Source organism: Apostichopus japonicus, chromosome 21, assembly GCF_037975245.1.
Source record: "Apostichopus japonicus isolate 1M-3 chromosome 21, ASM3797524v1, whole genome shotgun sequence".
Classification (NCBI taxonomy): Eukaryota; Metazoa; Echinodermata; class Holothuroidea; order Aspidochirotida; family Stichopodidae; genus Apostichopus; species Apostichopus japonicus.
The window spans coordinates 3,761,450-3,785,341 of NC_092581.1; the positions used below are offsets into that span (position 1 = coordinate 3,761,450).

General features: G+C 36.2%; 2 protein-coding genes across 3 annotated transcripts in view; one reads left to right on the forward strand and one right to left on the reverse strand.

Annotated features, from left to right (window-relative positions):
* The window catches only part of LOC139962845 (serine-protein kinase ATM-like), a 62,713-nt gene extending 50,494 nt beyond the window's left edge, over positions 1 to 12,219 (reverse strand). Inside the window, exons 1-14 of the mRNA XM_071963215.1 lie at positions 12,109 to 12,219; positions 10,816 to 10,953; positions 10,219 to 10,378; positions 9,392 to 9,475; positions 8,781 to 8,945; positions 7,251 to 7,416; positions 6,814 to 6,976; positions 5,941 to 6,045; positions 5,219 to 5,298; positions 4,999 to 5,059; positions 3,792 to 3,979; positions 3,347 to 3,454; positions 1,690 to 1,827; positions 1,046 to 1,174 (exon numbers count right to left, since the gene is read on the reverse strand). Of these exons, the coding sequence (XP_071819316.1) occupies positions 1,046 to 1,174; positions 1,690 to 1,827; positions 3,347 to 3,454; positions 3,792 to 3,979; positions 4,999 to 5,059; positions 5,219 to 5,298; positions 5,941 to 6,045; positions 6,814 to 6,976; positions 7,251 to 7,416; positions 8,781 to 8,945; positions 9,392 to 9,475; positions 10,219 to 10,378; positions 10,816 to 10,887 (1,619 nt within the window). The 5' untranslated portion in view covers positions 10,888 to 10,953; positions 12,109 to 12,219. The remainder of the gene's footprint in view (positions 1 to 1,045; positions 1,175 to 1,689; positions 1,828 to 3,346; positions 3,455 to 3,791; positions 3,980 to 4,998; positions 5,060 to 5,218; positions 5,299 to 5,940; positions 6,046 to 6,813; positions 6,977 to 7,250; positions 7,417 to 8,780; positions 8,946 to 9,391; positions 9,476 to 10,218; positions 10,379 to 10,815; positions 10,954 to 12,108) is intronic.
* Positions 12,220 to 12,284: 65 nt separating this feature from the next.
* LOC139962853 (uncharacterized) lies at positions 12,285 to 22,635 on the forward strand. Of its 2 annotated transcripts, none has more exons than XM_071963235.1 (11): positions 12,285 to 12,480; positions 13,570 to 13,670; positions 14,400 to 14,519; positions 15,711 to 15,775; positions 17,097 to 17,189; positions 17,812 to 17,874; positions 18,488 to 18,655; positions 19,597 to 19,695; positions 20,277 to 20,395; positions 21,047 to 21,170; positions 21,774 to 22,635. In XM_071963235.1, exons 1-11 carry the CDS (start codon positions 12,467 to 12,469, stop codon positions 21,822 to 21,824), a joined length of 1,017 nt encoding a protein of 338 aa, XP_071819336.1. In that variant the 5' UTR covers positions 12,285 to 12,466; the 3' UTR covers positions 21,825 to 22,635. The 2 variants fall into 2 exon arrangements, with proteins under 2 accessions (XP_071819336.1, XP_071819337.1); XM_071963236.1 differs by having other exon boundaries at positions 14,403 to 14,519.
* Positions 22,636 to 23,892: the final 1,257 nt, after the last annotated feature.

Consider the following 23,892-nt stretch of genomic DNA (forward strand, 5'->3'; position numbering starts at 1 on the left):
CATTTTCACAACTGGAGGAAAATGAAGACCTTGCGGTCATTTCTATCGTGACTGATGATGACCCTCCCGCCCCCTCCCTGACCAAGGAGCAGCTTATCACTCTCCACCTCCCCTCCCTGACAAAGGAGCAGCTTAAACACTAGACTGAACAAGTATGCAGACATTAACACTGCCAGTCTGCAAGTGAATGTGAGGTTCCCTACCTAACAGGGTAAACATTTGCCGTGACTAGCCATCATGTAGCTGTACCAAACCTTACAGCATGTAGGGTTCCATCGGCTGCAAATTGCCCAACCTTAAAATTTACATTTAAAATAAGCCACAAGTCCCTTAAGTTTATACCACTAAACACAATCATCTGTCACTGCGATTTATTTGACCACTCAACATGATCATCTGTCACGTCGATTCATTCATCTGTCACGCTGTGATTTATTTAACCACTCAACATGATCGTCTGTCACGCTTGATTTATTTAACCACTCAAGAAGGTCCTCTGTCACGCTGCAATTTTTTAACTACTCATCGTGATCTATTGTCACAATGTGATTTATTCATGTCATACTGTGATTTATTCGTCCGTCACGCTGTGGTTTATTTAACCACTCAACACGATCGTCCATGACACTGTGATTTTCTTTTAACCACTTATCATGATCATGTCACGCTTTGATTTATTTAACCACTCAGCACGATTGTCTGTCACGCTGTGATTTATTCAACCACACGACATGATCGACTGTCACAGTGTGATTTATTTAACCACTCGACATGGTCGTCTGATACGCTGTGATTTATTCAACCACTCGACACGGTCGTCTGTCACTCTGTGATTTATTCAACCACTTGCAATGATCGTCTGTCACACTGATTTATTCAACCACTCGACATGTTCGTCTGTCACGCTGTGATTTATTTATTACTCGACATGATCGTCTGTCACACTGTGATTTATTCAACCATTCGACACGATCATCTGTCACGCTGTAATTTATTTAACCATTAACATAATAGTCTGTCACGCTGTGACTCAGTTATTACTTACTGTGTCGGATGAATGATACTGGATGTAAAGAGCTTCCATACTTCTTGGCCGGGACATACCAGCTTACGAACCAGTAACGTTGTCAGCAAGGAGAATACCTCCATCTCTGTTGTACGAAGGCCTATCGTCCTGATAGATACAACAAACATGCAACAAGAAAATCACAGTATTTTCACACGGTACTAAATTTGTATCAATGTTACATTTTCATTAAACTTTCCTGACCAAAATTTGACTGTGGGATAAAATGCTTCCTTATACTTGCTCTAGCGTTCTTAATCCATGATATATGATGATAAACTGAAAAATCATTAGTTTCTAAAAAAACGAAATCTTTTTGTCAATGTCACCCAGATAACTCAACTATGAGATTTTGTCATTCCACCTTACTTGACCAACTTTCTTACGTTGATCTTGAGTATCCACAGTTTCCACTTTACACCTCACTTTATTACGCTCTTCTAATTGAGAATTCCAAGGTCTTAAACACCCCAAGAAAATTTAATTAAATCTGATGCTGGAGATTTTAGTTATTGTATATTTATGGTGGTCCACTCTGAATGGGGGACAGCCCCGCTTTGGAAGTAGAAATAACTCGGCAGAACGTGACAAAAATTCACACCGGAAAGATAAAGAAGGCTCACCTGATGGTACCTGCCCACACTTTAGTCCATTGTGATCCTGTTGGGTGATGATGTCCAGGGGTACTCGGAGGGGTCTGAGTAGCCTGGCACAGGGCTAAAGCTTCCAAACACAATAGAATCTGGGAATGGATCTCACCTCTGAAAGTAAAACGTAGGAGTGTTAGCTCAGTGATTAACACTAGGAGTGTTAACACTAGGAGTGTTAGCTCAGTGGTTAACACTAGGAGTGTTAACACTAGGAGTGTTAGCTCAGTGGTTAACACTAGGAGTGTTAACACTAGGAGTGTTAGCTCAGTGGTTAACACTAGGAGTGTTAACACAAGGAGTGTTAGCTCAGTGGTTAACGCCGGTGCCTTTCAATCATAAGGTCCCCGGTTCGAGACACTCCCAGATTAAAGTATGTTGTCCAGTAACAGAGTTGCTGACAATTGACAATTCATAATCATGGACGTTAAATATGAATGTAAGAGACTGACTTCGGTCAGCTTGCGGCTTTGATAAGCCAATGAGGCTTCTTTGCGAGTTCCTGCTTGCAGGAGGATCTAAAAATACATACATACATAAACATAAACACAACAATCACCCAGTTGGGACAATCTTCTATAAACTGTAACTTTTGTACACACGTCTGCTGTTAAAGCACTCGTACTGATAGTTTGGAGCAGTATAAATATCACGTTTCCATCGGGTGAAGGTTACGAACTGTTGGTACTCTCAGTATGAGTGTTTTGAAGGAGGACAGTATACAGTGGTATTAGCATTAATTAGGAAATTTGTCTCAAATATAATAATATCATAAATAAATCCTCTGATACAGCCGTGGCAAACAAGAATATGTAAAAGTATGAGGGCCTGACATTTCGATCCTTGCAGGATCTTCTTCAGAGGCTGTATGACAAGTTACAGAAGGGACAAATACACACACAGAATACAGACAGGTTAATGAGCAGGGTGAACACAAAAGAGATATACTGTAGATGTAAGAGGATTAGTAGACAAGGGATGGAGAGAAGAAATTTAATATTAATTAAGTTGCTGCAAACATGAATAGACAGCAACTTCCACACTACAGCTCACATTTTGGGGGTTGGTTCAGAAAACTTGTAACTGACAGTATGAATATCATGTTTCCATCAGATAAAGGTTAGGAACTGTTCATACTGTCAGTATGAGTGCTTTGAAGCATGACATGAGAGGACAGTATGCAGTGGTATTAGCATTAGGAAAATTGTCCTGAACTGAATTACAACCAAAGAAAGTACAACTGAAAAATGTGGTTTCCTTTCATGAAGCAATTTCTCTGCTACAGCAAACTGTTACTCAAAAGGATCAACTGAACAGATAAGACAAAGCATTTTGTGGAAAAAATATCAAGCTAGTTTCAGGCTTACTATAGTCAAAATCTAAAATACTATAAAAATTAGTTGCTGTGTTTGTACATTGAAGTTTCCATTTATATCTTCTTGATTAATGAACATTTCTGGATTAGCCTTTATCATTAATTGAAAAAATTCCAGTCTTGTCATGGCATTGTAAATGTAAATAAAGTTTTAGGCCTCTTCCAATGTCTCAATTCCAACCTTTCTTCAGAGAGCAATGTCACCTTCATCTCTTACAGTGACGTAGCAGAAACAGCGCAATGTAACCTCGGACTTACCGTTTACATTCGGACTGGAGTTGAATAAATATGGCAAGAAATTCCACAATTTGGTCCTTAGGTAAAGCCTCTGGGTATCTCCTTATTAGGGCCTCGGCTAACTGCAGCCTATAAAAAATCACCAACACACAACACACAAAATAAATATGAAGAAACTTAACAAACTTAGAAAAGGATAAAACTTCAAATGGTAAATGTGATCATTGTATTACAAATATGCTTGAAATTGTTCATATTAACACATGAAATGGCATTGCAGTTTTAATATATTCACTGATACACATGAAATTTGGAATTCTAGTCACAATTTTGCTTTCGTTTTTCATCCATACAATCTCATTCAAAATTCTTTCCATCCTTTTTTGTAAATTAAATGCATATTACACTTAATCAAATCGATAATTTATATCACACGTTAAACAACTTCTGTCGGACTGTCACTAACCAAGGTATTATACTCGGTGATTGGCCAGCTTGTGTCATGTGATCTCTCAACATTTTCCACCCGGATTCAAGTTTTCGTCTTTTGACTGGAGTTGTCCCGGCGACGTTCTTCCTCTTTGGGGTACTGCTCTGCGATGACGGCTCAAAACCGTCGGGTGTGAACAGCTCCTGAGATGATCCCGTAAAGACCTGTGAAGTTTGAAATAATTAATGAATTTTATGTTTGTGTCCGTGACACACAGAGCATCAACTAGGTCTACATTTTGCATTGATCATTACATGGCAATTATATACAGGTTAGCTATTCGACATTGAAATAAATATTGCCAAACATGATTGTGAAGATCAAAACAACAAATCCAGTTAAAACGTCCCATGTTTGTGTCCATGTTACACAGAGCATCAACTAGGTCTGACTTTTGCATTTGACTATAGTCACATTGCAATTTTATAACAGGTTAGCTATTTCCACATTGAAATATCTATTGTCAAACATGAGTTTGCAAATTTATCTTATATAGAAATAATTTTAACAGAGTCCTTAATTTATAGAATATCCCTAGTGCTACAATGTATCTGACTGAAGTATTAAGCTTAGATGTGGGTTGATGCAGGACTTTATAAAGGAGGTTGGAGGGGGTAGCCCTAGAGTCATTGAATGTGACTCCCATGTAGGGGGGAGGGTCTTGGGGCCCTCCCAAAGGTAAGAAAATTAGACACACGCATGTTAAGACTATAAATTATGTCTATACTTAATAGGTTTTTATTGCAATGTTGTGCTAGTCACTGCTTTTGACTATTGTCCGTATGTTGGGTTAAAAAAAGAAAGGAGGGGGGAGGGGGTGGTGTGAGGGGGTTTCACTCTGGATCTGCATCTGGTTGTTGTAAATGAATACTACACTGTAGGCAATAAAACCTCTTCAAAGAACAAGTATTTATTATCAGCGCATCAAGATGTTTTTAATGTGTTTTGCGCTTTATTATTATTATGGGATGGATCGAGTCGATTGTCAGTTGTCAAGTACGGAACTTCATGTAGGCCCATCACTTGTCTGAACCCTATTCTAGCTCAAAATTTGATTACTCTTTCAAATATTAAAACAAATTTTATTTTGGGGTAGACAATAACTGAGGTTTCAGAACTCAAAAACGAAAATAAAGAAATCGCAATGGCAAAAAAAAAAAGCAATCTTAATAGTTCTTCTCACCTGGTGACAGACATCTGCAGCAAGGTCCACTAATGAAGAGCTAAATTTGATTTCTTTGGCTCTGTAAAAGAAAGATTAAAAAACACAATAATATGAACAACACTGACGACAGCCAATTATACACAATGACCCAAATATAACTAATACAAAAAGTTTTGCACTGATTTGGATAAAAAAAAGGGGGAAAAACTGTTTGAAAAGTGTAAAACAATATTCTTACCCTAACCCCTTTAGTTTTAGTTTATTGCTGGCCTGGGTCCACTCCAAGTAAAGAACCTCATAAATCTTGTGGACTAGACTCTGAAAGAAAATGCAGGTTCAAATTACATCTGTTTTTATGCTTGAAGCCAGGGGTGGGCAACCTACGGCCCACCTGGGCCCACCAGTGATTTTTTCTCGGCCAGTGAGACGTCTCAAGAAAAAGACAAAAATCAATCTATTTTACACCATCACAAAAAACGAGCTAGCTGCTTAGAATTTATCGTCACTAATGATGCTGTCAGGTAGGCCTATAATCACCATTAATTCTCAACTGTACTGTATTGACATTATGTTTTTGTGAATACAGATTAGGTACACACACCTATTGCTTGAAAGTCCTCGGAATCAAAGGTTTGAAATCAACAGCAGTTCGTTGGTTAAGTGCAGCTCTGTCAATCTTTCACTCCTAAAATCTGGCCAATTCATTCAAAAAGGTTGCCCACCCCTGCTTTAACCAAACAGCAATTTAGTGATCAAAACTTCCTGACATGAACAGGCTATTTTCTCAATATTTGTGACCTTATTGATTGATTGATTGATTGATAGAATTATTTACTTGGATTTACTCAATGGTAGGGTTTGTGGTCACACATTAGGGTTGCCTCCTGTGCTATTGGATTCAATAATACATCATCAGACATTTGAAGGAGAGAAAGAGCTGACAGATTCCTCCGTGCTTACCTTCCATTGTTCCATGTTGACAGCCCTAGCCCCTTCAGCCTCTGTAAGTGCCCCTTTAGGATGGTGCACCCTCATTTGTAGATACATGAAGTCTACCAGTGCTGCCTGTTTTTAGAGAACAAATAACATTTATTTTAGAGATTCCATTAGGGCCCAAATATTAGTTGTCATGCTCGATGTCCTCTTTATATCTTTGTTGACTTGTTGGAATGTAAACTATTTTTTACAACCAAAAAACCTTCAATCCACCTAAAAATATTGCTTTGATTCCTTATTATAATGTAATTTATCATCGAAAACAAACCTTTTGGAACGTTTCTCAATTTCTTCTCGTTGACACTGTATGCAACTTGTTTATGAGAATACGAGTTTCCTCAATTCAATTGCCATGATGAAATCACTACTTCTACTTTTGCCAGATGCATTCTTGAAATTTTGCCAACTTTTTAAACATTTATATCCACAGTAGAAAATGCTATTAAGATGTCGTTTTCAGTTCAGTTGCCATAATGAAATCACTAATTCTACTGTTGCCAGGTGCATTCTTGAAATTTTGCCAACTTTTTCAAAGTGTACTGTATAACCATGTAGTACAAAATGCTATTAGGATGTCATTTTCAGTTGCCATGATGAAATCACTAATTCTACTGTTGCTAGATACATTCATAATTTTTTTTAACTAATTTTGAAATTTGTATATCCATAGGACAAAAAAGCTGTTAAGATGTCGTTCTGAGCTAAAGATGCTGGAAATGTTCGGTAACTTTGTTAAACAAACAACTTCAGCCACTGGCATATTCCTTTAACGTACGAATGGTCAACAGACTGACAACGACGAATTAGAAATTTCTTTGTATGAATAGCAGTTGTCACCTTTGTTGTTGAATGTTGAGCTTTCCAGATGTGCAACAAGGTGAGGATGGTCTCCTCTCCTAACCGACAGACTTGTTCCCGGCAGTCCCCAGCCGCATACAGGCAGAATGTGTTCATTGCACCCAGTATGGTATTAACCATTGTACTGCTGAACTCGGAGGATCTAGACATCAAAAATCGGAAATGAAGTGATTTTGAGAATCAAATGTTTTTTTTCAGAAACCACACATGTGCCAACGACAAGGCTTAAGGACGTTTTTACACCGCACGCCACCCCCCCCTTCTCCTCCTCCCCTATCACCACTCTATATGGGTGGTGATGCCAACATTTATCACAATTTGTAACACAAACAAAATGGGGATTATTCATTTCATATTAGCCAAAATACTTTCAAAACATTTAAAATTAATTTTGGAAATTAAAGAAACTACATTACCTGCATTTTTCAATGATTTGCTTGAAAAAGTTGAAAAATATCCCTTTTTTGATGTTGCTGTGTTGAACGGCTCCTGCAAAGAGCTGGTGGACCAGTTGTGTTGACAGGTCCAAGCTGATACCTGGTGGAGGATCTCGCAGAATCAAGCAAAAATACTTCAAGAAATCTGAGGAGAATCGATCAAATGAAATTATAACAAAGATTGGAAGATGTTATAAAATAGACATCAGATAAATATTTATGAAAATCTGAGTTTGAAATTATATTTATAATAAATTGAAGGAGGTCTTGTTCAGTGGGGGGCCTTTTAAACAGTAAAGACAAAAAGAAAAAAAAGACAAAGGGAGGAAGAAAGACTCATAGAACAAAAGAAAAGGAAAAACAAGAATAGCAACAGGAAACAATTACTATTAAAGAATTTAAATTGGTGTAAATGAAAGTACAGATCAGGCATCTTTCAACGCTTCATTTATAAATAATTCCCGATGACATTACAAAGATCACATTGTCACACAGTATCCTGTCAAATATGGAAGTAGCCACAGATTAACAGTAGTCTGTGTGCACTTTCTTTTGTACAGATAAAACACAAAAAGATGTAAGACTTTTGGGAACATTATGTGACCTGCAGAAACACAGAGGACATGTGAAAACATTGGGACACTATGTGACTTTCAGAAACACAGTGGACATGTGAAAACACAGGAACATTATGTGACCTGCAGAAACACAGAGGACATGTGAAAACATGGAAACACTATGTGACCAGCACAAACACAGAGGACATGTTAAAATATGGGAACACTATGTGACCAGCACAAACACAGAGAACATGTGAAATCATGGGAACACTTTGTGATCTGCAGAAACACAGTGGACATGTGAAACATGGGACCACTATGTGACCTGCAGAAACACAGCGGAACATGTGAAAACATGGGAACACTATGTGACCAGCAGAAACACAGAGGGCATGTGAAAACATGGGAACACTATGTGACCTGCAGAAACACAGAGGACATGTAAAAACATGGGAACACTATGTGACTTTCAGAAACACAGATGACTATAAAAAAATGGGAACACTATGTGACCAGCAGAAACACAGAGGACATGTAAAAGCATGTGAACACTATGTGACTTTCAGAAACACAGATGACTATAAAAACATGGGAACACTATGTGACCAGCAGAAACACAGAGGACATGTAAAAACATGGGAACACTATGTGACTTTCAGAAACACAGATGACTATAAAAACATGGGAACACTATGTGACCAGCAGAAAAACATAGGACATGTGAAAACATGGGACACTTTAGTCTACAACTCTATATGCCAGCAAATAGAAGTATTGATGTTTGTCATCAGGAAGATTTGAACATCAAGTAACTCTCACATATCCTTGACGACTTCGATTGCGACATAGATATTAACGAGTCGGAATCGTTATGGCATTTGTGCCACAAATTTACCGCGAACATTAATGTTTCGTGACTAAACTTTGCTAATTTACATTTGGTACAAACCTTGCCAATTCTTTGTTATCAGCCTACAGCTGTAGTACCAGCTTCCCAGAACCTCTCTGCTCACCACCATGCAGCATTCAGTCCCGTAACAGAGGACGGATGTCTCGTCCTTGATGAGTAGGATGACATGATCCACCAACTTGGCCAGTTTCAGATGCTCACCGGCTGTGTTAATTAAAGATCAGAAAAAATCTGCTCATGTTTGTTGAAAGCTGAAAGGGTTGACCAATTTTTTGAACACAAACTAATGTTTGAAGAAAAGAAAAATTTGCACAAGATAGCATGCCATGTGCCTTACCGCCTGAAAGATAAACACAGTTTGAGCTGCTAATTATACTCCCACCCCACTCCCCTCCCCGGTTTGCTAGGGAAGAGGATTGGTGGTTCTAGGCAGAAACCATGAGGTCTTCAGACTTGATTCCAAAAGTTTGTGCATGTTTCTCAAAACCTTTTACCAAAGCCACCTAAAGAAACTTTAAATTATAACTTGTGAGGTTATTGGTCAGTATTAATTTCTTCAAAGATGTTCTTTTACCTTTGCTTTAATATTCCAACAACTAAATTCCTTGGGATTTATTGAATGAACCCCAACAATTAACTTTTAAACTTACTGTTGTTTGCCTTCTGAACGAACCATTTGAAAATGTTGGTAGTAGAGAGGAGCTTTCTGTGATCCTGGTTGCCTTTGCCTTTGCCTGAAGTGAGATGAAAAAAGAAAATTATCAAGATTTACAAAACAGACACACCCTCAAGTTTAATCTTCAAAACAAGTTTCCTTTTAATTATCTAGAGTAAACCTTTTTTATAATAATTGCCACAAGAGGCCAAAACTGCCTGAGGTGATCTGCAAGTAAAACTTATCCCCCCCTCCCTAACCGGCCTCCCTACTCCTACATATCCATTGAAAAGCAGTGGTATCACAAATCAAAGGATTAGTAAAGCCATGCTTTTTAAATAAATGTTAAATTAAGCAGTTTAACAGTTTTGCATAAAGGCACATGGCTACCCTTACTCAATCTTTCTGGTCTTCTTGCAGGTAGGTAGGAGAAAGTGAAAAGGCACTTGGGGTCATTTTACATCCCTGGAATGCATACAAAATCCATGTTTATCAGTGTACAGTAGGTTCTGTTTGTGGTAACTTCAGTTTTATCAAAGTCACAGTATATGCTATTAGTTAGCCAGGTGTATTCTGCAACAACTCTTTAATATCTGGTAAAATCTACCCCTTCCCATGAAGTCACATCTCAAATTAAAAGATATTAGAGTTGCGCTACAGGTAACTGATGACAACAAATAGCTCAGTACAACCATCGTGTTTTTTTTTTTGCAGTCTGCAACAGTTTTATGTTTTTGTCTTGTGATTTTTTTTTCTTGAGAGAGAAAAAAGGGGAGGGGTGGTGACTTCTGATGCCCCTGAACAATCATGACATCATCTTACCCAGCTTGCTCTTCACATGAGCAACCTCTTTCACCATAAATTCTCTGACAGCCTCAAAGCAATGCTCCCAGGTCATTCCTCCTCCTTTCTTGGAATTCTCATCCAGTTGACGACAGACCGCTGGTCTGCCCAATTCCTTCTTGAAGACATCTATTTGTTTCTGAAGACAAGAGATTACATTGACAAAAAAATAATGACATAGTATATTCCAAACATTACATGGTTTGTCTAAATTCAATAATATGCAATATTAAGAAATATTTCCAAGGTTGGTTGCTTTTTGGATGGTTTCCCTTTTTTGCTCTTTTGTTTTAAGATTACTGATTCAAATCAAAAAGTTTTTGATTAATTTCAACTGAAATTCATATATTTATTTTAAAAAAATTAAAACTTTTTGCATTCTTTGAAATGCTTAAAGGTATGCTGTATTGGCCCCAAATATGACAGATATTCAATTATGGTCACCTTTGTGTTTATATCACCGATAAGGATAGATTCAAAGTTATCTACATTATGAAAAAACTCTTTAAGTGCACGTTTCAATAAGGTATCTGTATGCTGGCACGTGCTAAACTTTTAAGTATTTAAAACATTAACCTTTCTTTCAGTAACTTTGTCGGAAGCAAGTTGCCCACAACATGTCCTCAGTTTTGTTAATGATTCACTCATGTTGAACTCCAGAGTGAGGTGTTTGAGTCCTCATCTCATCTGTTACAATCTCTTGGTTTCCTCGGTCTGTTCAAAAAAGAAAAAGAAACAGGACAGTAAAATATGAGGTACCATCTTCAATTTATTGATTAGGTCACCTAACTGCTGCTTGAATTATTTAATTCAAAAACTTGGAAGTACATGGTCAGATCCCAAATTTAAATGTGTCTGTTTTAGAATAGTCCAGATGCATATATCCCTGACCATGATGTTAACACTATTTTATTCAGAGAAATACTTAATGAAAGGCAACAAAAGCAAAAACTAGTTGGCTAAAATACAATGTGTGAAGCCTATTTTCTTGTACAGGCCTAACCTAACATAGGCTAGTCTGCATCTTAATAATAATCATAATAATCAGCAGTTAGTTTTACGACACTTAAGCGACCACAAATATGAGAGTAGCCCGCAAAGGCTTATGGATTACAACTTAAACGTCAGGTGGCATCCAATTCAACATTTGAACTCAAATTTGGAATCTTTTCAATTTAGAAAGTCATTTCAGATGGGAAAACCATAGATTGTTCTTGGACGAAAGCCCACCTTAGTATGAGTAGACCCAGTTGGGTATCGAACCTGTAACCTTTTGATTGCTGAGCTTCATTGCTTAAAAAAAAAATGCCACTGCCTTTAAAATCCACTCGGCCACAGCACTGGTTCTTAGTTGCACTCTGCTCAATACAGCTGCTTTACTGTATCGTAACCTGTAACTTAAGCAATAAGTCATTAACTTAAGTGTAAGGCCGGCCCCTAGCCAAGAACTGATACATTCATAATTAAATTGCTACCCTCACTTTCACCTAAGGCTTAAGATATAAACAAGCATGATATAACATTACTGTTACACACATGACATGGGCTAGCCTTCGGCTATAAAGACCTGTTAAGCCATGATGATAACTATTGTTGCGCTATCCTAGCGTAGGGCCGGGCCATGTGTGCACTTTAATAAAAGTAAGGCCTAGCCTCTAACTTAGGCCTAGCCCAATGACATTTGATAGGTCACACTCTAGTCATTGCATAGCCACGTCAATTTAGGCTAGCCTAAGGTAGGCGTACTGTTGTGAAGTTCATGTGTATAACTGTCCCAGCACACCTAGCTATATCATAGCTTATTTAACAATCAATTGTCTTTTACTGTCAATAAATATGTTCTTGTTTGTCATCTATTTTGCTACCTACTTCGACAAGCCAATCGAGGGTTCTCGAGCATGCTGGAACGGAGTTGCAGACCTTGTTTTCGTATACAGTGAATTCCGACTTGCAGCAAGTGTAAATGTTCCCGGGATTCCCCTGTTTGAAAAATAATCATGAGGGGTTTGTGTAGTTTTATAGTATCTCTATGGTGCATTGGTAAACCATGCACCACTGATTTATAATGAAAATGGCAACGACTCTGTACGCGCAGTGAACGTAACATTCAAATATGATGGCGGCAACAATAACGATTGGAATAAAGTATATATGATTTTGTCACCCTCATTGCAAACTTCAAGTTCAAAGGCCGTATTTTTATCCTTCCATTGTACAAGAATTCATCATGGCAAAACGAAGGTAATATCGCACAAATACTTAAATGGTCGTCAGCAAATGCTCCCGTAGTGACTACACTAATGTAGTTTTCCCTATTTCGCGGAAATAGTACACATTCTACTGTATATGCATAGCCTAAGCCTAGTAGTACTACTTAAGCCTTACACTTGGTTACAGTGTTGTAGTCCCTAGGCAGAGATGTGACGGGCACAAAAAGTATTATTATTTAGTTCCAACCTTGTAGACAAATTACAGGAGCAATTTATTACCAAGAAATTAGACACGAATAAGTCATAAAACTTTAATGAAATTACACAATTTTCATGGCTATTTGCCCCGCAACCCAGTGAATATAGCCCCAGGCTCTTCCTCCTCCCCCCAAGTTTTGCACGTTTTTTTGGGCATTTGGAAATCTTACTCCTTATAAATAACAAAAATTACCTCAATATAATACCACTACTCTCTGAGACCTGGGCTTATAGGTGCAGAGCATAGCAAACAGCATCCAAAGTCAATGGATGTATACTGTATTTAGGCCTACACTACAGTTAGCTTATCAACAAATGTGTCAATTTAGGGGTATGAAAGAACTCGACACAGCAGACATTTTGTGGTCAAATTCTGCTTAATTGTATGTTGCATAGGCACAGAACAAAAAATATTTTTGGATTTTTCGTTGATAGACATCGTTAATCAAATCCTTATTAAGTGCGTCAATTATGAGCCCACCATGCTACAGATATAAGATATGTACAGAGTAATAAAATGAATAAAGTAGTCACAGCAAAATCAGAAAATAAATATATCAGTCATAAAATGCAATTAGTTAATGAATGAAAAATAATATAAACAAGTTTGATACAAATAAAAACGAGTTCAGCCATTCAAGTACTGTACATGTATGATAAAAGATGAGTCTACAATTAGACTCTTTTAACATCTGGTCTTAGGAAATCATTCAAAAGTTATTATTATTATTAAAACAATTTGCATATATTAGTTTCACATTACATAATGCATTCTTCAATACTGTAAAATATTGCTACTCATTACATATTGCCTACTAATAATCTCATCCTGTTATTTGACATATCCCGATGTTGTTGACAGCAAGTCTTCCAAATCTAAAGCCAAGGATAAGCGACACCAGTCACCAGAAAGTGACTCATCCTCCAGCAGCTCCTACTCTTCCTCTGGGGAATCCTCATCAGGTAACAAACTTTTTCGGTTTCTTTTGCTTTTACTATAAATTAAAACTTTTAACAAAATAAAGGAGTCTTCCAAACAGTATCATAAACGCTCAGAATATTTTCAAGATTATCAAAAAAGAAGAAAAGATTATCAAACAAATTACAAAAACAGAATCATATTCACTTCATGTTAAGTTTTCTTTGATATTTCCAAGTTTTCTATTGATATTCAAAGTTTGGATAAACCACCAATCCACACACGTAACTCGTAACACAGACCTAAGTATGCACTGTTTTGAAACTGCCATGACATTACTTTGATATTTTGTTTACTTGTTATTTCTGTTGTCAAACTCCTGTACAGTAACTGATGTATGTTGTAATTCAGGATATGCCAGTGAAACTAGAGTTGATTTTAAGACTTTTTAGCGAGTGGCTCCAATCATGAAATTCTAGGGCTGAATAATAAAATCTTTCTTTTTTTTTTCTTTTTTTGTTGTAATGTTTGGTTAGAATCGTAAAAACTGGAATTGTATGTTAATCTGAGGTCATTTACAACAGCTCAAGACAAAGTCATCCTAAATTAATGTCAATACAAGCTGTATACAAGTGAATGCAAGCTAAATATAAATACCCAAATTAATCTGATTAATTTCATGATAATTTTGGAATCTTGCTCAATTCACTACTGTATGTATACTGTATGTGTGTATATTATTCAAGAATTTAAGTTATGCATTCTTTCATCAGAAGATTCAGAAGAAGAAGTGAGAATCACGGTGAAGAAACCCAAGTTAGATTCTGCCACCAAGAAACAAAAACGAAAAGAGCAGAAGAGACAGGAGAAGAAGAACAAGATGAAAGCAACAAGTGAGTTTTTTTTTCACATTTTTAAATAAAAATTTCTTTTGAGCACTTTTGAGCACAAAAATGTACCAGAGAAAATTTGAAATGTTCTGTTGTTGCAGTCGCTTGTTGTGTAAATTTGTGTGGGGCAATCCCATTTGTACGTAACTCTGTGAATCTCAAAAAATACAAAAGGGAAATCCATGGGTCAATTGATATTCAAATGTTGGTGAAACTACTTTAACATTAATTTCTTGCATGCTAAGATCCAGTAGTTTGGTAAAGTGATTTCTGGAAATGTAAAATGTTATAAAACCACAGTGAGAGAGAGTGAAGACAATTTGTTTAAGGAAAATTTGGGGGTATCTTAAATTTTATATAATTGATTGTCTGGGGACCATTTCTTTACTGTTTTATTCATTGAAACTCAAAAGATAACTCACATAAATTATGCATGTTTTTTTTAATTCCAATTTTGCATATAATTGTGCAGGGCCACACCCACTTTCCACATACATTTATCAACACTGCCTTCTTAGGGCTTTGATCTCTCGTTTACCTTGGTACCTCTTGAAGCTGTAATGGATGTTCAGACAAGATGAGAGAAAGAGCCATTTAAAGGCATTGAGGAATCGCCCCAAACTGCGTGCGGCCATCTGAAAAAGTTAACTTTCTATTGCTTGCAAGTGACGGTTTGTGCGTTTTGTAACGTGATACCTTGTTATCTTTAGCTGGACCTGATATGTCCATCGCTGTATCGTTAGTACCCTGTGCTGTGGGTATTCACCGCAGCTGTATGTACTGACTGTACACTAGTGTCTAATTACCGACGGTAGCAAGCTGTGTGTGTATTTTCTGGGATCGATGGTGGTGTCTAACACTTCTGTTACACCTCATTCAAAACTAGGTCAGATTACCGGCATTAGACATTTCTTTTTGCACTAGTCTTCACACCCTTTAAGGTTTAGATACTTAAGGAGTACTCATTGACTCACAGACAGTGGGAATTTTGGGAGTAATGAATTTTGCATGAAAGAAAATGGATGGAAGGAATATCTCTAAGTTACCAATCTGTATTTTACTGAAATGATATGTTAAAGCTTTTAGTGAGTAACAAGCACTGGAGGAAGTCATTTTGCTTCTTTTATTCGCTTCAAATTATTAAAATATATATATTGTTCTACTTTCTACAGTTTTTTTGGTCTTTTTTTGCAGATAAAATTAGTAAGGATGATTACTATAGCAAGAATGTAGAATTCAGGCTGTGGCTGATGGAAGAAGTGAGTACGGTTTTCTTTCCATCTTGTTTCCATATAAACTGTTTTTTTACCAAAAGTAACCCTCGTGATTCCTGGAGGTGGATCGTAGTAGGAGGTCCTAGATGTTATCATCGTCGTCGATTTAGGGTCTCGGCAAAGTCGCGGAGTTAACAGCGGAAGCTTTTAAAGATGAGATTACACAAAAATACATATTCATTTTGACAAGATATTTAAATCATTCATTCTATGATCTACTAAACATAATTAATGTGATTAAGCTCTTATATAGTTTGAAGTAGAGATCAAGATCGATCGCATCGCAAATCATCCCGCATGAAGATTACTGTCTCATTTTACTGCACTGTAATGTATTGCACTGTATACTGTCTCGTTTTACTGCACTGTAATGTATTGCACTGTAATGTAATGTACTGTAATGTATTGTACTGCTGTGTACTGTATTTAACTGCACTGTTGTATTGTATTCAATGATCGGTAATTTATGTCAGAACAAAGGAAATCACAAATCATGCAATTTGTAGACAAGCTTTAATTAAGTTCATCGTTCAGTGGATGATTATGATCGGTAAACCTAAATATAGGTTGAATATGTTAAAATGCAATACAAGAAACAAGTAATTATGTACAAAGGGATGTTTTAATATCTTGTCGTCTTCGACAAACATGGTAGATATTCTTTGAAAGCTTTACGCAACCTTTGTTGTTGTTGATTGATACTTGAAATGTAATGCCTATGGCATGTTTGATTGGTTGTGGAATGTTTGCTTGGCTGTGGAATTTTGCTTGGTTGTGGATTTTCTCTTAATTTAGAATGTCACTACTATACAACTTGTTTGCAAGAGTATTATGTTACTCAGTGTTATGAATCATTTGTCGACATTATATAGAAGAATATACATTTCCGTGGCAACAGCCGCCATGATGACATCATGAAAAGTCCGCTGTTGCCAGATGCAATAATGAAATTTCACAAAATTAAAAAAGAATTGTATCTCCACTATTCAACAGGCTATTAAGGATGTCAATATCACCTTAATATGAAAAGAAAAAAATCCACAAACACTGAACTTTGGCCACAGGATAATCATTTAAACCAGTTTTTAACCCAGTTTTTAACCCAATTTTCTGTGACACATCATGATACAACCCACGAAGCCACCAAAAAAAAAAACAGGAAGTGAAATTCAGCTAATTTGATGACTGAAAGTAAAAAATGATCAACTGACAAATATCTTCTTTCCTCTTTCACCTTTCTATTTTTATCCATCACAGCAAGCACTTTTAGTTTGTTCTCCTTGTTATTCATTTTTCATTTTCTTAGAAAAAGTTGGCAATGGGAGACATGAAGACAACCAAAGCGAAAAGCTATTTCAAAAAGTTTGTGAAAAGGTGGAACGACGGCAAACTCGCGAAGGTAAAATTCCTCGAAAAATCCGGAAAAAATTGTTTGGACAGTAAAGTTAGAGTCAGTAAATTTTACTTCCCCAAAATAAAGGAAGTTGTTGTTTATGGGAAACAAGATATACCATGATTTAGATAAACCTGCATACTCAGCCCAAGAAAATTGGGTTTATTGGTCGAAAAACCTGGATTATCAAATGAAAAATGAAGAAATGTCACTGATTAACTCTGATTTTCTGTGGTATTAGAAGAGGTAGTGTGAGACAGGGCTTTAGCAAGAAAAAAGCAGTGGTTTCTACCAATAAAGCAAGTTCTTAAATTGATAATTTTTTTATTGCCAATTAGTATAAAATATTGCATAACAAAAGGACTCAGTTGACCAATGTTAGTAATTACGGGTGCAAAATTCAACTAATGTAATATAAATACTGCTTACAATTCAATAAAATTTCTTGATGAAGATCCATCTATTATATAAAAAAAATTCATATCTTGAAGCTTTCCAGTCATTTACAGAATGTAACATGTTAACTTTGCTGGTTAATTTTTTATATTTTAATCTGGACTAAAAGAAGAATCCTGTCTCCACGTAAAGTCATGAAGACATTTTAAAGTTTTGCGCTTTTCTCTCGTAGAAATACTACAAGGGAATCGATGCCGCTGATGCGAAGGGTTCACTGACAAAATACAAATGGAAGGTAAGGGCTGTGTCGAAAATTGGAAAATAGTTTCCTGTAAGAACCTGGAAGCTCCAGTGTTTATATTTATAGAAAAATCATGTTTTTTTTTCCTTTCTTTATTTAAATATGTTTTTATGTGTGTTTTAAGGAAAACATGTGTCTTTTTTTATTTCTCAAATATTTTGTCAATCAACAGAAATATTTCGAACATTGTAACTTTTCCTAGTAAAGACACTGTTACTTTTAAAAAGGTGCTCTAACCCCCCCCCCCCCCCTCCTTCATACATATTTGATTTCAAATCTTTTCTTTGATCAACAGAAAAAATTACAAACATTGTGCTTTCTTTTAGAAAAGGCTATGTGTCTTTGTATAAAGCTAGTTTTAAAAGTGTTTTGTTATTTTTCCTCAATCCATGTGACAAATCTCCCAGCTGATCATTTTTCTCTGGAATTAACACTCCCCCCTGCCTGATGAAGAAGTCCCCCTCCCTCCCTCCCTCCCTCCCCCCAATCCCCACCCCTTGCACACACTACTGGTATGGAGACAGACATTCCACTGTTAAAACATATCCAGTTATGGTTTTGAATTTCCTATAATTTACCACGTCATCTTAAAAATTTTCCCTCCCAGTTTGCTGAGAAGCTGCAAGGAAGTGACATCAACAAACCGTCGAGTAGTAGCAACAGTCCTTTCGTTGAAGGAGAGAAATCGGCTCGACAATCAACGTTTTCCACTTTCGGTAAAGCTTCATCACCGACCATAGGGCCAGAGAAACGTGTCCTTGGACCTGAGAGACCGGTAGGAAAATATTTGATTGTTAAATGAGAGGCCAAAAAATTTATGCTACTTATTGGCCTAAAATGCCACTGGGTTTTGCTGATGAACAGTAGAAAAAAACAGGGCAGTTGCAAAAAAAACATTTCTACCAGTAGACATTAAGATCTTAAAGACAGTTGATTAACAATCTTCAGTCAAAGTATCGGCATTATTTCCGTACCTTGCATAGGCCCTCGTGTGTGTGTCGTAGTTCAGGAAAGTGCCAGTGAGACCTTGATTTAATCCGGTAGAATTTTTGAAAGGAGACACAAATCCTGACATCATTATCGGTCTAAGTGACAGATATAAAGAAGAGATAGATAGAACTTATCCAAACAGTTTCTTGGGAGATAGAGTGTTAGCTCAGTGGTTAACGCTGGTGCCTTTCAATCATTAGTTCCCCGGTTCGAGTCGCTCCCAGATTAATGTATATGTCGTCCAGTTACAGAGTTGTTGACAATTGACAATTCATAATCATGGGCGTTAAATATGAATGTAAGAGACTGACTTCAGTCAGCTTGCGGCTTTGATAGGCCAATGAGGCTTCTTCGCGAGTTCCTGCTTGCAGGAGGATCTTATATACATACATACATACATACATATCATAGATGTGATGGTCCTTTACTCGCTTACCAGTCTCCTCACAATAAATGCACTTTTGCTCTACCCTGTCTAGAGTGAACTGGTAACCTTTTAGTTAAGTACACTCTCCCAGTGACTGGCTCATCCCCTCTACTGCCCTCCCTCTCCTTCTCATTCTGCTTCCCAAATTATCTGAAACACATAATGAGAGTAAATAAAAAAGGAAAACAAAAAGAAAGAGTAATCCTACCATTTAAAGTAAGTAAAGCATCGTAGCCTCGTTAAAGTATCTTCAGACCCTTTTGTTCTAATTTTTTTTTTTAATCTTTTTTGGGTGTCAGCCTCACCTGATGCTCCAGCAAGATTCAGATGAGGATCGAGAGACGGAAAGGAAAAGAGTCAGAACAGAGAGAAAGAAGTACAGAGAATATGATAAATTGGTAAGGCTGTAATACGTCTCTTTTTCACTAGCTCCTTAAAAAAGATGCGACTTTATACACCAAACTTTTCATGGAAAATATGTCTTTTTCCTATCTTGCAAGCCTTTCTCAGTTGTGCTTTGTTTTCTTCAAGTACAGAGAATATGAAAAATTGGTAAGGTCGTAATATGTCTCTTTTTCAATAGCTCCTTAAAAAAAGATGCGACTTTATACACCAAACTTTTCGTGGAAAATATGTCTTTTTCCTATCTTGCAAACCTATCTCAGTTGTGCTTTTTTTTTTCTTCTTTGAAAGTATATATTAGAAATATACACTATTTGCTAATATATCATAAATACATGACAAAACTAATTTGACTTTGGCTACCTCTCAACCGTTTCATTTGTTTGTGGAGATTATTTCTAAATTCTTGCAGATCTCTTCATTCTATTATTATGCAAGACTTTGACAAAAACATATATACGATAACCAGCACATTCAAACTGTTCATATCTCTACCGAAATTGAATAGACAGGGTACTTCTCGAGTTCGAGAGAATGTATAGTCGCCCATAAAATATTCCGTTTTCCTTTTCTACAGACTATGGAAGAGCTGACTCCGAAAGCTACTGGTCACGAGGCGAAGGTAGAAAAGAAAATGTTGAGGAAGCACAGAGCTTCGAGTCCGGAACTTTCTGACAGAGTACTTATGGGTTCAGGGTTAGTGTAATATTTGCATTATAATGTCTGTTTGATTGTCTGTTCGTCCTTCCGTACGTTTTTAGGAAAAATTGTCATTCTTCTCTGGGTTCACAGTGAGTAAAGTATCAATGTAATTTTTTCCTTTTAATTGAGGTGTCAGACAGATTTCACTGGGTTGTAGCATGAATCACAAGGTTCTATTTCTGAGTTTGTTCAAATATTTTGGAAACAGTTTTAATAATTGCTTGTCAGTATGTGAGTCAAATATTTGTGCACTGATATATTATTACATAGTGAAATGGAATTAAACAATCGAATAAATGTGGTTTTGTGTTGCATCCAAGCAATTTCTAGCTGTTTAATTCCAGGGCACGATAACAAAGTGAAAACAGGAGTAAATTTTGATGAAAATAATTTACAGTAAGTGTTTTGGCTGCTGGGTGTTTGGGTTTGTATAGAAACAAATTAAGAAATTGGAAATGGGCTAGTCATCAGTGTGTGTCCAATTTGGACGAGAGAGAGGTTGGGTTGGGATGACTCATGAAACCTCCCTATATTAGTCTTTACCCTTGGCATCCTCTCTCATTTGAACCCACTAACCTCCTTCTAGCAGAACTAATTAAAAATGTTTTAATTAGTAACAATATGCTTTCTCTCACATCAAATTAGGATGGACATAGAGACAATTATGGCCAAGAAACGTAAGTCCGATGCGGCGAAGCGAGAGAGAAACGTAACCAAAGCCAGTGTTAAGCTAAAGGAGTATCAAGCGAAGGAAAGTGCCAAAATGAAGGTTAGTTTTCTGATTGGCTGTTTTATCTTAAAATTGGAAAGAAAATAGATGTCCTGAAAAGTAAATATCATTCAGTCAGGAAAATGAAATCAAGGGTAGTCATCTGTAGTCGTAGACAGATAACAGAGGTAAGGTAAGGTCATGTCGTGTCATATTAAGTTATGTACAACATACTGTTATTAATGGTATATATATATATATCTATCTATATCTATATATATATATATATATCTATATATATATATATATATATATATATATATATATACATATACATATATATATATATCTATATATATCTATATATATATCTATATATATATTTACAGATTTACATATATATATATATATATATATATATATATAGATTTACATATATATATTGATTTACATATATATATGGACAGGTTACATTTAGTTAGTTCATATCAGCAGATTGAAGTAAGTGATATTCCAGAAATCCTAGTTAACAAAGGATAGTCTAATTTCTTTATTCAGTGCATCTCCAAAAAGAAAAGAAGAAAACACCTTGAAGGATATCCGAATCGAGAATGATTCTAAATATTACTTTGTCGTTATTTTTCTCCTAACCCCCCCTTTTAGGCGCTCTTCGAGATATCTAAAGCTAACAGGAGTAAAGACGCTCTCTGGTGAACGAACGGTATGTACGCATACTATCTCACAAAAGTGAACAGAGATGTATTTCCGCTTCAAGCCAGTCGTAACCGAAGTACCAGTGTTCATGCTTGGTAGTCAAGGACGTGGATATAGTCTGTCTTCATTAAGAAGACATCATTGGCGAGGTAAAGGTGTACTTGCTCATTTGGTTGTAGGTGGGTGTTTTTTTTTTTAACATTTTTCCATATTCACATAATATTCACTTCTAGAAACTGTTTATTTCTTTTTACCTTTTTTGTTTTGCAATTTCCAATTTTAACTTATAGGGTTTGCGCACTAAACTTCAGTGATTGCTACTGGTACGCAATTACTTTAGGAGTTTTATAGGGTTTGTTTTTTCAATGTTATTTTAAAAGCTTAATTGTTAAATGCTCCACTATTACTACCAACCAGACTTTACAAATTACATTTGTAAAAGATTTGTAAAAGTTGTAGGCATCAACCAATCTAAGAGCTCGTAAACATGAAACAAATTCAAATAACAGGTTGCATTCATCAACTTGTTGTGTTTCCTCATGGATAAAAACTGGACCAGCAAAATGGTCACATGATTACACTAATGTCACAACAGAGGCTGAATATCTCCTTAAAATATGTTACTTACAGTACAGGATATTCACCTAATTTAGCCTAACAACACTTTCATAACAGATAAATTCTAGCCTAGCCTTCTGTACATATCAGAATTGGGGATTAGGTAGGATATCATTGTCAACTGGTTCGGCTCATTTCTAACTTTATTCACTCTTATGGAAGAAGGGAAAAGTAGTCATCATTGTTAAATAAACTTTAAAAAAATAAAAAATCCTCGTTATTTGGGTGAATCTGTTTTATGACTGTTTGTGACTTTGAATTGGCCCAAGGGGTGAATTTGTCTTCGTTTTATATTAGTCATTAAGTTAAAACTTGTTTTTACTATGATAGCATTTAACATGTTTACCTCTAAACACATTTTTTTTTATAGTCTCACTTCCACTTTTTTAGCTAGTTAAAGTGCCAAAGGTGTTTTCTTCCTTTTTGTATTAAGTTGCCAAATTTCAAATTGTATAGAAATAGTGAGATCTTATTAACATGGTCAATACACAAATTTGAGAGGACAACTCATTTACGTTGTGTAGTAGCTTGTTAAATTACGTTGGTCTTCCACACAGTACCTCCGCCCCCCCTCTCCTAACCCTGTTTCCCCCATACTACGCCCACCTCTTGATGGAGAAGACACTGCTTACCAGTGCGGTTTAAAGTCATAGAAACAATTAGAAACATTTTAAAGTCTCATAGTTAAGTTTAAGTTAAGAAATAAAGTTTATTAGTTAAAGTTATGAAAGGTTTGGGTCAATTAAATGAAAAAAAGTGATAGAATTAGCCTCAAAGCTCAAATTTTCTGTTGATAACATTGGTACCACCAGTAAGTTTCAATCAATAATAAGTATTTTATCTCATTTTAGTCCATTTTAGTATATATTTATCTTACTCTGAGCGGTGTTAAGTCAAGAAATTCCAAATGAGTAACTAGGACTATTTCTGATGAGGAGCTGAAAAGTTGGTTACTAAGCAACAGAGGTCAGCATAATGTCATGCTGGCATGATGCTTTGATAGGCAGATTTTTTCCAGAGGGCTAAAATTTGTATATTCATTTATTAAATATTTAATGTGTTGATGTTTTAAGTTAGCTTTCGAAAGATGCTTTTTATTGCACTTCAAGTAAAGGTACTCCTTTGTTGTTCTCGAGGGGGGGGGGGTGCACAAAATAGAATTGTGAAATCGATATGGGGAACATTGTGAAATTATGAAGAGATATATCCTAAACTAGTGTTTGCATTTATTGGGACAATTTCACCAAACCTATCCTCACCCAGTATTACGAAAAACAAGAAAAACAACCCACAAAAAACAAACAGAAAAATATCACAATTGATCAAACTAAGAAAAATGTTCAGACTGTTTCATCAAATGTAGTTTAAATCTTGTGTACGATTCTCTTACAATTCCAAACATTTGACCCCCAACCCCCCACTCCCAGATACTTCTGCTGTACCCCCGCCC